The sequence below is a fragment of the Cyrtonyx montezumae genome, unplaced genomic scaffold (genome assembly GCF_038088225.1).
Source record: "Cyrtonyx montezumae isolate F1298 unplaced genomic scaffold, pur_monq_1.0 scaffold_3, whole genome shotgun sequence".
Taxonomy (NCBI): domain Eukaryota; kingdom Metazoa; phylum Chordata; class Aves; order Galliformes; family Odontophoridae; genus Cyrtonyx; species Cyrtonyx montezumae.
Window position 1 is genome coordinate 154145925 of NW_027072034.1, and position 15466 is coordinate 154161390.

General features: G+C 42.8%; 1 protein-coding gene across 1 annotated transcript in view; it reads right to left on the reverse strand.

Moving 5' to 3' along the window:
• Positions 1 to 15180, reverse strand: part of ELAPOR2 (endosome-lysosome associated apoptosis and autophagy regulator family member 2) — a 90873-nt gene extending 75693 nt beyond the window's left edge. Inside the window, exon 1 of the mRNA XM_065743736.1 lies at positions 14998 to 15180. Within this exon, the coding sequence (XP_065599808.1) occupies positions 14998 to 15093 (96 nt within the window). The 5' untranslated portion in view covers positions 15094 to 15180. The remainder of the gene's footprint in view (positions 1 to 14997) is intronic.
• Between the last annotated feature and the right edge of the window lie 286 nt (positions 15181 to 15466).

Below are 15466 nucleotides of genomic sequence, written 5' to 3' on the forward strand. Positions count from 1 at the left end.
AGTGACAGTGTATTTTCTTATTTTCTTCTCTTCTCCAATGCAGAAAGCCCTATTCCAGTGTTTAAAGGTGCAGGAATACAAGAAAGTATATTCAGAGCAGAAGCTGTGGAGCAGGATGAACAGCATGAGCAAGGAAGGCTGAGAACCAAAGACACTCCAGAAGAAAAGGAAAACAAATTCAAGTTAGCTATGTAGTGGCCACGTGATGATGACCCTGATTGGAGGAAGAGAGCGTGGCTTGGAATAACTCATGAACGTGACTGGATCTGCACCTGCATGCATGGTTAGAGAGTGTTTATGGAGTATATTGTTGACATGTAAAGGCAGGGTGGGAAAGATAAAAGAGAGAACTTGTGAATGTATATAAGGGATATTAGAACATGTAATAACAATTTGGATCGTCCGTATCTGAGTCCGTGCCTCAGACATTGCATAAAAGTACTTTAAAAAGTACACTTTTTCACAGTCTTGTTTCTGCCAAGACATTTCCACTGCGCATGGAAACCTGCAGTGGAAAAGAAGGTCACAGTGGTACTGGACACACCTGTTTCTCAAAGCATAAAGACCAATCTCCTAAATGCCTTGTTAAAATAGAATCTCGGAGCTTAAGCTTGCAATACTGAAGTGAACAAAAAATTCCTACTAGTTTGAAAGGTAAAGCATTATCATTCACCCACTCTCATAAGTTCTTGGGTTCAAAAAAAATGAAGAAAACTCACAAAATTCTCATGTTCTGTTGTGAACAATCACAGCACAAAGCAAACAGCCAGCCCTGCAGAAGGCATTATGACATATCAACTCTACATGTCACGTTAGCAAGGAGTTTCCAAATCCCACATTAGCCAATAGCTGCAATTGACGTCCATGTTGTGTACAGAAGGCACCTCATCCATGTGATGACACACACCTGTCTTCCCTGATAGCAAAGAAGGCTTTGGTGAGCTCAGAGACTGAGTATGTGCTGCAGTGTCACCAGGACAATCAGTCTCCAGGTGCCCATTAGCCACACTGAGCACCTCCCAGACACACCAGTAGAGATCTACTGACACAAGGCTACTTCCACACACACAAAAAAAAGACAGCTTTTATTTTCAGGAAAAAAACATTTTTGTGTCTATTAAACACAAACATCACCTATGCAGTATGTCTTTAGGCAAACACAGCATGCATATGGATACTAGATAAAGCCACCTACACCATCTCAGTGCAGCATACTGAAATCCACACATGCTGGCACAGTGTAACAAAGCAAAGCATTCTCCAAGAGCAAGATTTCTGTTTCTCTGCAAACACAGTTAGGCTTTTCATACAGAGCTATGGAGTTACTGCAGCTGAGAAGGCCTGACAATAACAAAGTTGATCACAGTTATAATTAGAACTTCTAATATGCTGGATTTTATTCATTCCTCCTCCTTTCCAACGTTGATGTTTTATACCCAGCTATTCAAGACTTGAGACTTGTAAATGAAAAGCTCCTTTTTTTGGGGGGGGGTAAGTATGTATATATGTTGCTGACTGTTGCTTGTTCAGAAGGCAATTAGCATATAAAGACTACAGGTTGCAACCATTAAACAGCCCGCAGGCAAATCCCAAGAAGGCCATTAGCTAAGGTACCTGGAGCATTACAACAAATACCTTAAAATCGCAGGGAAACTTGATGAGCTTCTGTTTGTGGACACATAAAGGCCAGCAGGAGGCTGAAGAGCTGACACACTGAACAGATGTGTCAACTCCTTCAAGACAAACAAGCAAATTTTGGCCCCCAGCATTAGGTGAGATGCTCTGAGGAGGGTGTGCATTCCACACAACTACAAGCTTTCCCCATGTTGTGCCCAGTGACAGCAGTTCCTCAAGCACCAGCCAAATGAACATATCTCCACATGTCATCTCACATCCTTTCTTTATCAGATGTAAAGTAAGGTGATAATCTTGGGCCCAGTTTTGATCTTCTCAACACGAAGGACACAGCAAAATCTTTACTGTGTGCAGTTCTGAAAGGGCACAGTCAACGAGATAGAAATAAATTGGATGCAAAAAACTTGAGTAGGGTAAATTATTACCTCAAATGAAGACCTGAGCTGATAATTTCAGTAGGAAAAAATATCTCTGTGTACATGAGGAAAGTAAGACAGATGGAGCAAACAGTAAAGTAAATATTACAGCATATTTACATACAAGGCTCCTCCAATCTAAGTGAAACATTCAGGGCAAGGTAAGTGGTTTTGGGCATGGGCAAGTGCATTGTAGAGCCTGTGCACCTCCTTCCTCTGGTCACTACATCACTGAGCCATGGCTCTGAACTAAGTTTAACTTCTGCAGTTCCTTCATACATGGGGAAAATAAATCTTCAAGGACTGAGTTCACAAACTAACACCAAACAGCCCATCTCATCCTGGCAGAAGTAATGAAGAGCAGTAATCCAGTTTTACAAGTCGTCCACTCTAATCCAGTGAGGACCTGAACTAGGGCCAGATTTCATCATCTGAGGAATCAGTGGATCCCATTTCATTGCATTTCCTCTCCAGTAACAGAGTCTCACAGCAGCATCCTGCCCAGTCTACTACACAAATTAGACTTTAAAAAGCTTACCAAAGGGCATTATCAATTAGTCTGAAAATGTCCACTGAATGAATACAGCACAAAAGTAGTATTTGCATGAAAAATCTATGAGAGACAGCATTAAAACACCAAACTTACTTAATATGTAAATATTTTAAACATCAGTAAATGCATTTTTTCAGCACCACACCTAAAGTCTTAAATGCAACAGAAGCAAAAGGTTTAAATTCAGTAATTTATTTCAATTATGTCAGAGAACTGACTCTTAAATTTGCAGAATTCCCTGACATTAATGCAGCACAGTTATTTAAGCAGAAAATTTATTTTAAATGAGACTCCATTTCTCAAATTTTGGTGGAATTACTCATGCACTTATAATTAGATGCAAGAGCATTCTGCAAAACTTCAGCTTCTGCCCTTCTGCTGTTGCTTATCTGTTCCCATCAGATGTGTGGATTTTTCATAGAGCAGTAGATAGCAGAAAAATACTAGAAAAGGAACAACACCATTGTTAGAGGGAAGTCTGGGTGATGCTCCCTCATCTGATCTTGTAGCATTTTTATGCCCCGTCACCTCCTCTACAATTTCCTACCAAATGCATTCACTTCACATTTCCTTTTTTTCCTTTGAGAAATGTCACTATATGGAAAAACATGAGCCAGCTCACTCAGGCAGAGCAGGAGCAGGTTACAGCCCTCATTTCCTTGTCACTATTTGCACAGTTTTGTGTACTTTTGGTGTGTTCTTCACTCATGCCATAGGGATGGATTGGTCTGGCTCAGTACCGTGCTCTCAGTTTCAGACTCCAGCTCCTGCAGAGGTTGAGTTTTAGGTACAGAGAGAGACACTGAAATGAGCCTTCACCATGGATGGAATTGCCCCAGTATCAGCCCATTACAAGGGCTCTCCCCCCAGCACATACAGACCCAAAAGAAGAGGGATAAGAGCTACAGGAATTAATGATTTCTGTGTCAATACAAATGATTAGAACTAGAACATAAACTTGCACATTGCCTTAAAACAGGACTTTAAGTAAAGTAGTTGCATTGACAGAAAACCTGTTTCTAACCGGGAGTTTTAATTGTTACACATATATATAACATCAGCAGCTAAGGGTGATGACAAAGAGAAAACACAATCATACGCGGTCATCTTTTGTAGAGCCTAACTAACCCCTGGGGAAAAGTAAAAACGGAAATATTTTTACTGACTTCTACTGACAAATCTGCATTTAACTCTACGAAGACTAAGACCAGATTCTGCTTGTTACAAATATGAATTTCACTCAGGAGTCTTCTGGGAAGGTGGGAGAATAGAAAGCCAAAACCCATTCTCTTTCAGTTAGTTGGTGTTCAGTGTATACTTTGCTCTGTATCACACAGCATCTTGTTTGTTTACTGACCAAATGGTTGCATGTTTTCAAACAGGGACATAGAAAAAAAAGGAACAAGAAAAGCAAATCACAGTAACTAAGGCATCTTTTAGCTGAATCTTCATCAATATTGAACTCCAGAATTACTGAATATTTTAATGAATACTTCCCAAAAAATAATTATTAAAAATAAATAATAAATAAGAGCCCAATGGCACCTGTAGCATCAATCAGTAGAAGGTTGGAAAGACCATGAAGATCATCTAGTCCAACCATCCACCTATCCCCACCATGCCCACTAACCACGCCCCTCAGTAGCACATCTACCCTTTCCTTGAAAACATCCAGGGACAGCAACACTTCCACCTCCCTGGGCAGCCTATGCCAATGCCCAACTAGCCTTTCTGAGAAGGCATTTTTCCAAACATCCAACCTAAACTTCTCTCTGGTGTAACTTAAAGCCATTACCTCTTGCCCTATCACTAGTTACCTGGAGTTAAGGAACTTCTGCCTCACTTGTAACCCCTTGCCCTTTGACAGGACCATACCATTTGTAGTTGCCTACTGAGCTGCTTGTCTGAAATTATTCCCTTCAGTGCATAAAGCAAGATTTTTCAATCGCAGTCTAAGGAAAACATATAGCCATATACTTTTAAAAGGAAACCTAATCTAATGTCTCCATGTTGGGCTGCCTCCAAGCACACAGAGTCCATTCCCACTTCAAGAATAACTAATAAATAAAATCAGTGACAAGCTAGCAGACTAAGGGCAGCTCTACACAGAAATTCAGCAGCATTTCCAGCACCCAGACAATGTTGGGTGCTCCAAGCTTCCCCCTCACACAGGATCGCACTGGGGTAGAGGTGTGAGGTGAAAGTAATGGCAGTAGGCCCAACTCAGGCTGTAGCATAATTAAATCCTTTACAAGGGGCAGGGCTGCACGTTATCGCGGCACCTGGATCAGTCAAATCAATCAGCAATGACTCAGAATGAAAGGCTGGACAAGGAAGAGATTAGAGCTCTGCTCAAATAAAGTTCCCAAGCTGTTCTTTGTTATCAATTGTGCCCGCAAGATACGATCCAGTCTACAACATTAAGAAATGCATTAATAGCTGGTGTTCCCGCCTGGGTAATGCAGTCAGCCTGTAATTATGCACTCCGTAAGCAACCATAAATTCAACAAACACCTGCCTTTTCACACTGGGAAAATAAATCCAAATTCATGTCTAGCCCATTTGACAAACCGGTGATAGAAATCACAACCTGATCTTTACATGTAAGCTTATAGTTTTAGACTGAATATGTAATAAACAAAAATTTATATTGGCTGGAGCTTAGGATTAATTATCACACAGCAGTGCCCCTTGCTATGCAGGGAATAATGTATTGTTGGGAGGAAGCTTCTGTAATGCAGAAGAATAAAACTCTTTGCTCAGAAACAGCTCCTCGGAACTAAGGCTAAACTCCTGCTGCATTTCCATTTCAGTTCAACAGTTCACAGGCAAAAATTCAGGTCCCTTCCCCAGTGCAGTCAGCACACTGTGGCGACCTAGCTCCATCACTGTGATGTCCCACACTTACCAAAACCCACCCGTCCCTGCAGCTTGTAAGCAACATAGTTTAGCATCTGCAGTAATTCTGGTACAGCAGAGATTAATTGCACTGATGGGACCAGATTTTTTTTTTTACTTGTCTAAAAATTGCATGTCTATTTGATATTAGCCAGAGTCCCTCTGTAGTCAATATAAAAATATGGGTGCATTCAGCAGCAGAATCAGACCTTTCAGGATGGGGAAAAAAGAAACAGCCTTGAAGGACAATTGTCTCTGTGGACAATTAGACATTTAGGTCAGGCTAGATACCCAACTTCTACAATTAAAACAGATTTGTCTTGTTCATGGTAAAAGATGTGCACAAACATTTGGCCCTGCGTCAACAGTGATTTGAAGATGTAACTCTTTTCTACTCCAAGTGCTTGAAATAACAGCAGGGCCACATTGCAGCCCAGTGGAACAACAGTGCTGTGATGTGATACTCAGTGGACACGTGTCAGGTCCTGGGCTAAACATGAGGAGATGTATTGAAGGGATTTGGACACAATGCAGTTCAGTGACTGCAGAGGCTTCCATGGACCAAACCCAGTGCTAGAGAACATGCTAACCAAATAAGGCCTGCTGTATGTAGCAGCATAGAGATTGCCTAAGAAAGATGTTGCCTGAACAATTTACTTTCATTCCCATCATGTTCGGCTTCTAATGAGGTGCCATTGGTTCTTGTCAGTCTTTGCACTGTAAATACTTAAGGTGAGTAATGGCTAATTTTGTTAACAAAAATCATGCTTACATTAACAGCCACACAAAGCTTTCCAAAAACTCAAGTCAAGCATCATTGCCTCCATCCCTATAAAATCCAAGCAACTTAAAGAGCCACAGTATCTTTAAAACACAATGCAAATTAGCCACAGTATCTTTAAAACACAATGCAACTTAGCCCCAGTTCATTTAACTATTCATTCTCCAAACTCTCTGCAATCCTGAGAGGAAGACTTAATATTTTTTTCTTCTTTCTCTCAATGAAAGCTACTATTCTTGCATAAGCACATGATAAGGCTTTGTGGAAATCTTTTCCCTTATTTAGTAAAGCAGTTCCAGAGATTAGCAGGTTAGTATCACAATGAACAATGCTGCAAAACAAATTAACAAAAAAAAAAAATAGCTAAGAGCTGGAACTAGAAAATGAGAAGCCAGCAAGCATTTAAGTAGGGCTAGCATCAAGCACAGTTAAAAATACTGCAAAGCAAAAAGATGTGGAAATCTTTTCTTTTTCACGTTACAGCTCCTCTTAGGTACAGCAAGTGGAAATCTGAACATTTAGTGAGCTTCACTAAGAGGGCAGGGTGCACTATTTGTGAGGACTGGTCTGTGCATCCCAATAAGGATCCCTCGACAGTAACAGGACACGTTTCTTTGGTGTAGGATTGAGTAATGCCTCTGGATCCCCTGCCTCTTGTAGTGCAGGGGTTAACAATGCTCACTGGGTTTCTAGCCAAAAAGAAAAAGAAAAAAGAAAAAAGAGAGAGAATTCAGAGTCCTGGTGAAACCTATGTTCAGCATCAAAAAACAGCAACAAGACAGTCACCTTAGGGAAGAGGAGGGAGCTGACCTGGATTCAGGGGTTATTTGAGGAGCTCTAAGGAAGAGAGCCATTACTTTACTAACCAGGACACTCCACGTTAGTCACAAGGCAAGACGAGCTGCTCATCAGCAGGCATGCAGGATGGATGCTTGCCAGAGAAGGTGCAGTGTTAAGAGCTGAATCATTTTTCCACTCCAGTTCTACTGAACAGCCTCCCCCCAGCATCCCTGAGATGCAAGTATAAATCCTGCTATAAGAGTCTAATTAGGTTCCCTGCTTTTTTTCCAAGAAACATCTGATTTTTTTTATTTTTTTTTTTAATGGGATGAAATAAAACCAAACAAAAGAGAGAAGAATTGTCTCGGGAAATCTTTCTTCTTCGTTTGCTTTAAGGAATCACAGTGCTGGGGATAAAAAGGAGTGAACCAGAAACAAGCAGCATTTGATCAGCACTGTTGACCTGCCAGCAGGAGGGAGCCATGGATATAAAAGCCTGGGAAAAATCAGAAGGCATCCTTTTCCAATATGCATCTTTCAAAAGACACAGTGCTATCCTTGCATGTTTTCTAAACCCAAGCAGCCTACATGAAGATCTTCCTTTGAGCAACTTCAGAGAGCAAGAACAAAACCAGAAGGCTGTCACAAGCTGCAAGAAACACTGGAAGAATTTAACACTTTAAGAGTCAACAGCTGAGGTCTAAAACACTTCTACCCTTGAGTTTGCTGCTGAGATTCACCACTTCGGTGCATTTTCATTTTCTGGAAGTGCACATTCACTGTATACACTGATTTTTCTACTGTTAAATGCGTACTATAAATTATCAAGCCAGCGCGTTATATTAACAGCATGCACAGGTTTTGTACTCTGTGTTGTCTTTTGCTTGAGCTTGCTTATCCAATGTAGTTTAGTTTCCCAACCTTATTTGCTATTAAAAAAAAAGCATCTTTAAGCTTTCATAGAATTATAGGTTCATTAAGTTGGAAAAGAGCATTGAGATCATCTAGCCAAACCATCAACCCCTCCCCACCATGCCCACTAACCATGGCCCTCAGTGCCACGTTTCTCCTTTTGTTGAACAACCCCAGCGACATGACTCCTCCAGCTCCCCGGGAAGCCTGTTCAATGCCCCACCATTCATCCAGTTCCAGGAGCTCGGAGACATTTTCCTGTAGATATCACTGGAAAATATTTGCACCCCTAAAGTGGAATATAATTTAAACAAACAAAAGCTGAGCTTCCCAGTATTTTCACCACCAAATATTAAAGTTCTTTTTTTTTTTTGTAGGTACTTTCCAAATATCTTCAACTATCACCATAAACCATTTCTGTAATACAGTGTGTTTCTTGACAACAAACACTAACAGATAAGAAAGGTAAACACTATACCAAATGAGATTAGTGATTTGCCTCCTCTTTGTAGCAGTAAAAATGTTCTTTCAAAGAAATCTAGTTGGGAACAGTTCAACATCCATCTGACTTTTTTTTTTTTTTTAATGAAAGCATGCTTTATAGCCAACACCCCTTTCCTTGCAGAGAGGCACCTGCATCTCTGAATCCAGAACACACAGCTCCACAATGGAGGACAACAACCCAGTTCTTTTGCATCTTTAACATGCAAATATCTCATTTTCTTCTCCTTCTTTCACCAGAAAATTGTCTCCTTGCCATTAGCTCAGGGTGAATCCACACTAAATCTATCTGACCACAATTTTATTTTCCACTACTAAAACTAGAGGGGACCAAGCTTGTTCATGGTGGGCTCAAAGGGCTCCTTCCTGTACTACTTCTGGCCCACCAGAAGCTAAACACTGAGTCATCTCTGTGACTTACACTTTTTTTTTTTCTCTTTTGCAGCTTCATTTTCCTCTGAATCAGCATTATTAGCATTTCCACTGATTCAGTGATGGGATCTCCAGCATCAACATAAGGGAGTTTCATGTGACGTCTTCAATCATCTTAAAACATTTTGAGCCCTTTTCCCAAGTACACAGAGATTACTGTCTGGCACAATTTACAGAACTGAGCATCATGAAGCTTCTGAAACAAGGTCATTATTAGATTTGGTTGATGATTTGTAACGTAAAAAGGTTGTAAAGAAAAGATTTTCAACCATTTCTCTTCTTCATGCAGACACAAATTCCATTTCAAAAGACTGAAAACCAAAATTTTTCTTTGCCAGCAACCAAAACCTGAACAGATTTTCAGGTCAAGCGTAATAGTTGAAATATTACCAATAGTTGAAATATTACCTTTCTAGATGAAGCGTCAGAAAAGACACAGCCATGCTGGATATCAGCACAGCACCTTCACAACAGCTGCCCATGGAAAGACCTTGACAACAACAGGGAGACAGCTGGGACCTGTTCCCTGGCACTCCTCAAACACTGCTCCTTTCCTATCCCAAGAAAGAAGGGCTCAAGGCTGCCTTTATTTTGATCTATCCTCCACTCCAATATTTTCTTACTTCCTAACTTGTGAATACTGCTTCCTTCAGCAAGTCTGAGACTTAGGCATATTCGTAGCATTTCATCTGGGAGTGTTGTCCAAACACTCCTTGAACTCGTGCAGCTCAGGGCCGTGCCCACTGCCCTGGGCAGCCTGTTCCACTCCCACTGCCCTCTAGTGCAGACCCTTTTCCTAACACCCCCCTGCCCTCCCCTGACACAGCTCCATACTGTTCCAGAACTGTACCCAATAGCCCTGTTAGTGGTTCAGGGGTCAAACTTGAAGACAGGTTCTCCTTTGCCCAGGTCCAGGATTTCTGATCCAAGTCCTCAGCCGGCACAAATCAATACACAGTACTGCCAAAGAGGATGCTCAGTGGAAAACGCAGCCCACATCTCTGCACACACTTGACCCAGCACCCAGGATTCCCAGCACAACTCCGCTGACCAGAACTGTGCATGGATGTGTTGAGAATACTAGCAGAGCTCATGCCCTTGCCCTTCCTAAATCTACAGAAGATTGCAGGAACAAAGGGAAAAACAAAAATATATATATATAAAAGAAAATCTCAGTGTTCTTTACAGACAATAAACACTTATGCTGAGTGATCAAGTAGTATTTGATGGTGGAAGTGTAATCTTTTCTTGGTTTAATGTCTGCTCATCTTTTGACTTTATAGTCTGTTGTTCTATCTTCTACTGCATCTAACTTTCTTATTCTTGAGTCATTACTTTCCATTTTTTTGCTCAATTTTTGCTCAATTTCCATTTTTCAAACTACTATTCATCCTCCTTTTGGGCTCCAAATCCCAACACTTCACTGTTTTTCTCCATGCTTCCCCCTGCCTACGTGCCAAATGGTGATGATTTCTGCTGCAGTACCTATGCTCTGGTATCTGTCTTCTCACCTTCCATGCATCTGTTTCCAGTCCACTGACTTTATTGTCAACAGTTTTATAGCACGGTTATTACTCTTCTTTCTTCATCTTTATGACCCTCCATCACAGTGGCAAATGGTAGCTGTCCATTTCTGATTTCACCTCAGAGAAAGTCACTATAGCAAGAAGTGATAAAAATAACATGATCTGTCTAGGAATCTTCCCACAGTTTCTTCTGCTGAATATGAATTACTCATAAATTAAGGGTCTAAGATCTTTTAGGGTGTTTAGAAATCAGGGAATACAATACTAGATCATCAGCAGCTGGCAAAAATGGCTGCTGTATCGCTGCCAAAATAGCCAGTGTAAGATGCTTCAAGGAAAAGGAAAGGGATACCAAGAAGGGACAGCAACAGATCCTACTCATTAGAATTTCTTCCTAAATATTTAGTAATGAGATAATCCCTTCTGAGATTTTAAACCCAGAAGAGACTAAGTCCCAGAGACCAAGTTCCACAAGCTGTTTAAAGCTAAACGAAAATAACAACATACCTTTTTAACAGCAATAACATTTAACCTTTCAAGTGCGCAGAAAGTGTTTCTATTTCTACCTTATCCTACATACTCACATTCATTAGATTTCTCTGCCCCTTGTATTAACAAATGTTCTTCTTTCTTTCCTCCCTCAAGTTATACCTTTCTTACCTCAACAGCCTTACCCTCTTTTGTGATCACTGTATATTTATTAACCAATTATACAGTTTCTGAGTATTAATGATATGGTACAACACTGTTACATGCTTAATATTTATATATGTTGGGTTTTTTTTAATTAGCAGCTCAACATATTTTACCATGATGCATTGGATGCTGTCCCTGCAGGGCCCCCCACAATGACCCCAAAGCTTTCTCCAAGCAGGCACATGTCACTTACAACAGGAGTATACAAGATACTCAGATTCCTTCCGGCAGATGTTCCTGTTGTTCCCACCAGCCTATCTTTGGTGACAGGTATGCTGACTTTATCTGGTTCTGTTACATAACATCCTTCCAAGACTGACACATATCTCCTCTCCGTCCTTAATATAGAAGGACAGAGTTTCACTTCTGTTCAAACTGCTTATCTTACTACCTATTATACTGATTTAAGACACTAATATTCTTTAAATACTTCATACTTAGCTTAGGCACTCCACATTTTTAAACATTTTCTCATCACAAAAATGGACATTGTTTCAATGTAGTTGAAATTAATGAAGTTGACCCAGTTTCAAGTTTATGCTTCACATTTCTCCTCAAGATTTCCTTGGCTTTATCTTGCAAGTAATTTCATAAAAGATTTTTTTTTTCACTGTCCAAATAAATTATTTCTATCACTTCTCTCTTCGCCAGAAGTATCCCAGCAGACTCATACAAAAATACTTACCCATAAAGAAGGAATCTAGCATCACCCTTCCCATTCACTTATTCATTTTATAATTCTGAATCTGATTTAGCTCAATTTCCAGTAGGCGGGTAAAATATCCAATATAGCAGCATCACACTTATTACATGCATCAGAATATATTGGCACAGGCTGCCCAAGGAGGTGGTGGAGTCACTGCCCAAGGAGGCATTCAATGAATGTGTAAATGGGGCACTGCAGGACATGGTCAGTGGGCATGGTGGGGATGAGTTGGCAGTTGGACCAGATGATCTTAGAGGTCTTTTCCAACCTTAGTGATTCCATTATTCTAAAATCACACATATTTGCTCTCAACTTGCATGATGACTAAGAGTCAAAAAGAATATAAGAAAGAAAACATTTTTTTCAGCAGCTCTGATACTTCTTATCTCTCTAAATGCAGTTTGACTGAATGGAAAGCAGAAGAGTCACTCCATGATTTCTTACTGCAAAGGCAAAAACAACAGAAGGAAAGGAACGATTACATGAAGAAAAGTTCTATTTAGGCAGAGTATCAGCTAAAATTTCCTTAAAGAGAAATCTGTTCATTTTTGGAAGTGTCTCTAAGGAGAAACCAGAAAAGACTCATTCAATTGGAAAGTTGAGAAAATCATAAAGCAAGCATCGGAATACAAGGCATCATAAAACTGCACCCTGGGGTGACAAGGGGATCAGCATGAATATCTCATTATTTCCATCATGATAGCTGAATGTGTATTTAATGCCAGTGAAAAACATGGGTGTCATCAGCTCCACTCAAAGTTGGAATTTATGCAACACATGAAACATTTGCATTAGCATCCCATTCATCATTAGAAAACGCAGAAAAATAAAAATCACCAAGCAGTTATTCTCATCCTAATTCAAGTTTCCAACTTGCCAAGCACATGGTACAGCAGTGGGCAACCTAGCATCTGCACTCCTAAGGTAATCCAACCAACCAAGCCCATCTCCCAGAGATGCACCTAACTCACCTGCAGAGCAGCTGCTGGCATGGCAGGGCTCTGACAGATCACGTGGTACAAATGGACATCCCCACGAGGATCGAATGCTGTTATGCCAGCAGCCTATGGCTACATCAGTGCACATCACGAAAGCCACCCACGGGAAAATTCATTTGAGCTGCTGCTCATTTGGTCTGCAGCACAGACATACTCTTCCTAAATGCAGTGTGCTGAACTACTACCATCCCTGATGAAAGAAACTGATGTCAAAAAAGGTTTCCAGAAAACGACATTGCAATATGTTATTACTTTACTGTCTATGCTATCAGAGCACCACAGAGCCTCAGACACAGCCAGATCCTACTGCTCCAAATGCTGAACCAGTGCAGAAATCCCACAAACTGGCAGATATCTATATTCCTCAGAACAGTGAGGAGACAGAAAAACAAGCTGTTGAAGGAAAAAGTAAAGCTAAAGGCAAAATCCCCTATAGATTCAGGATGAACTACCTGCCAGAGTACTGAGCCCTGTGCTTCTCGAGCCTTTTGGGTACAAACCAACAAGACCTGAACCAGTGCTTCAGCCCCGAGTCTGCTCAAACCGGAGCTGATCACAACAGGATCACTGCAATCAGGCAGAGCTATGACAAAGTTCTGAGACCAACACATCACAGGCAGGCAGATGAGCTACCAACTTTGTTCTTCCCTTTTGCAAAGCTCTGCTACCCTGACTCTTTACAAGCTGCTTTTGTTTGTTGCTTTTTTTTTTTCCTCCACACAGACACGTTTGTGATTGTATTCCCTAGGATATTCCATTGCATAGAGAACACAGGCACCAGCACAACACACAGCTCCTTAACCACATATCTGTCTCAAAAAGGACTAAGAAACTTAGTAAATAACATTGCTTGTCATTCTGTAAAGGAAGGAAGGAAAAGCATTCAGGTCCAGACCCAAACTGGCACAGTAAAAGGGCCCAGCAGGGATTTTGGGCACCTAAAGCCCAGGATGCAATGCTCAGAATTCCAGCTGCACCCCTTTGGCTCCTCTGCTGAGGTTCAGCCATCACCTTCAGCCATCTGCAGAGACCCAAATTACAAGCAGAGACTTTGGGACGAGATCAGCCCTAAAAGGGCCAGTTTCTCCTCACCATCTGATAAAGGAGATGGGTGATTCAAAGCAGACAGCTCCATAAACCCCCTTCTCTCAGGATGATCAACACTCAGGAGAAGCATTCTCAAAACAGCCAATGTGTGGTTATCCCCTAACTGCAAGATTTCCCACACCAGGCTAATACCAAATTCTCCCACTGAGAAAAAAAAAAAATATATATATATAGTGATTCAGCAGACAGAGGGAATATTCCTGGGACTGTGTCTCAGCACAGGGGCTTCCATACCTCGAACTGAGTCGCACCAATAATACAACCCCATACACAGATGGGAACCCATGGGGAATGACCAAGAGCCACCCACCACAGCCTGGTCTGAGGATATACAACTCCTTCCTGCTGAACAGTGGGACCACAGTAGGCGCCGTGAGCATCCTCAGAGAGGCAGAAGAAGGGGACTGACTGCTGCCAACCCACCAGCAGCTTCCTTCTTCCCAGCCACAGAGCACTGCTTGGGATGATGGCCCATAGCCCCCATATCCCCTACACCTGGATTTAAAAGACACAGATCCAGTCGCTTTTAAAAAGTATCGGAGAGAATCTCCCAGCACACAGGGCTGAGGATGGATGCCCTAAAGCAGAGGGGCAGCCTTGGGCCCCTCCATCTAGGCCACCTGAGCCAGCACAGGGCTGGGCATCCCAGCAGCAGCCCAGCTCCCACGCAGCCCTCGGTGTTGTCACAGCAGGATAAAGGCAGAAAGTTTCACCTCCTGATTTCACAGGCATGGACGCTCCGGGCTGACACAGGGGGGTCGGGACGGCTTTAATCACCCCCTCGTCCGCACAGCAATTGGAAAAGCAGCAAGGGCCACCCGAGCCTCGCTATTCGGTTGGGGTCTCTGCTGTTTCCTCGCAGCGATGACCCCAGAAGGGACTTCGCGAATGCTACAGCGGCAGCTCCGCTGGGGATCCTCAAGTCCGACCCCACGGGCAGCCCCACGGGGCGGCGGTACCCAGCCATATCCCATACACGCATACATAGGGCACCCTCCCGCATCTCACCCCGACCGACAGACAGACAGACAGACAGGAGGGAAAAAAAAAACTCACCTCTTCGCAGGGCGGCAGCTGGAGGGCGGCCGCCTGCCAGCCCAGCAGCCAGCAGCACACCCAGGCGGTGCCCGGGCACCAAATCCTCCGCTTCATCCTCCGCTCCCGCAGCGGAGCGGCCGCGCACCCCTTTCCCCGCTCGGCAGCCGCCGCTCCGGGCTCACCGGCCCCGCTCCCGACTGCGGCTTCTGCAGCGGGGCATAACCCGCATAACCCAGCGGGGAAAAGCACGGAGCTGGCACGGAGCGCAGCGGCCCCGCCAGCCCCGTGCCGGCAGCCGGCACCGCCACAGCCGGGAGGAGGGGCAGGGAGGAAAAGGAGGAGGAGGAGGAGGAGGAAGGCGGGCAGGGAGCGCAGGCGCATGCTGCCGATGCTCGGCCAGCCCTGGAGCGAAACGCAGGGCACCTCCTGCTTGCACCTTTTCCATCTCCAAAGGATGAAATTCCTGGTGTGGGATGGCAGCCTGCTG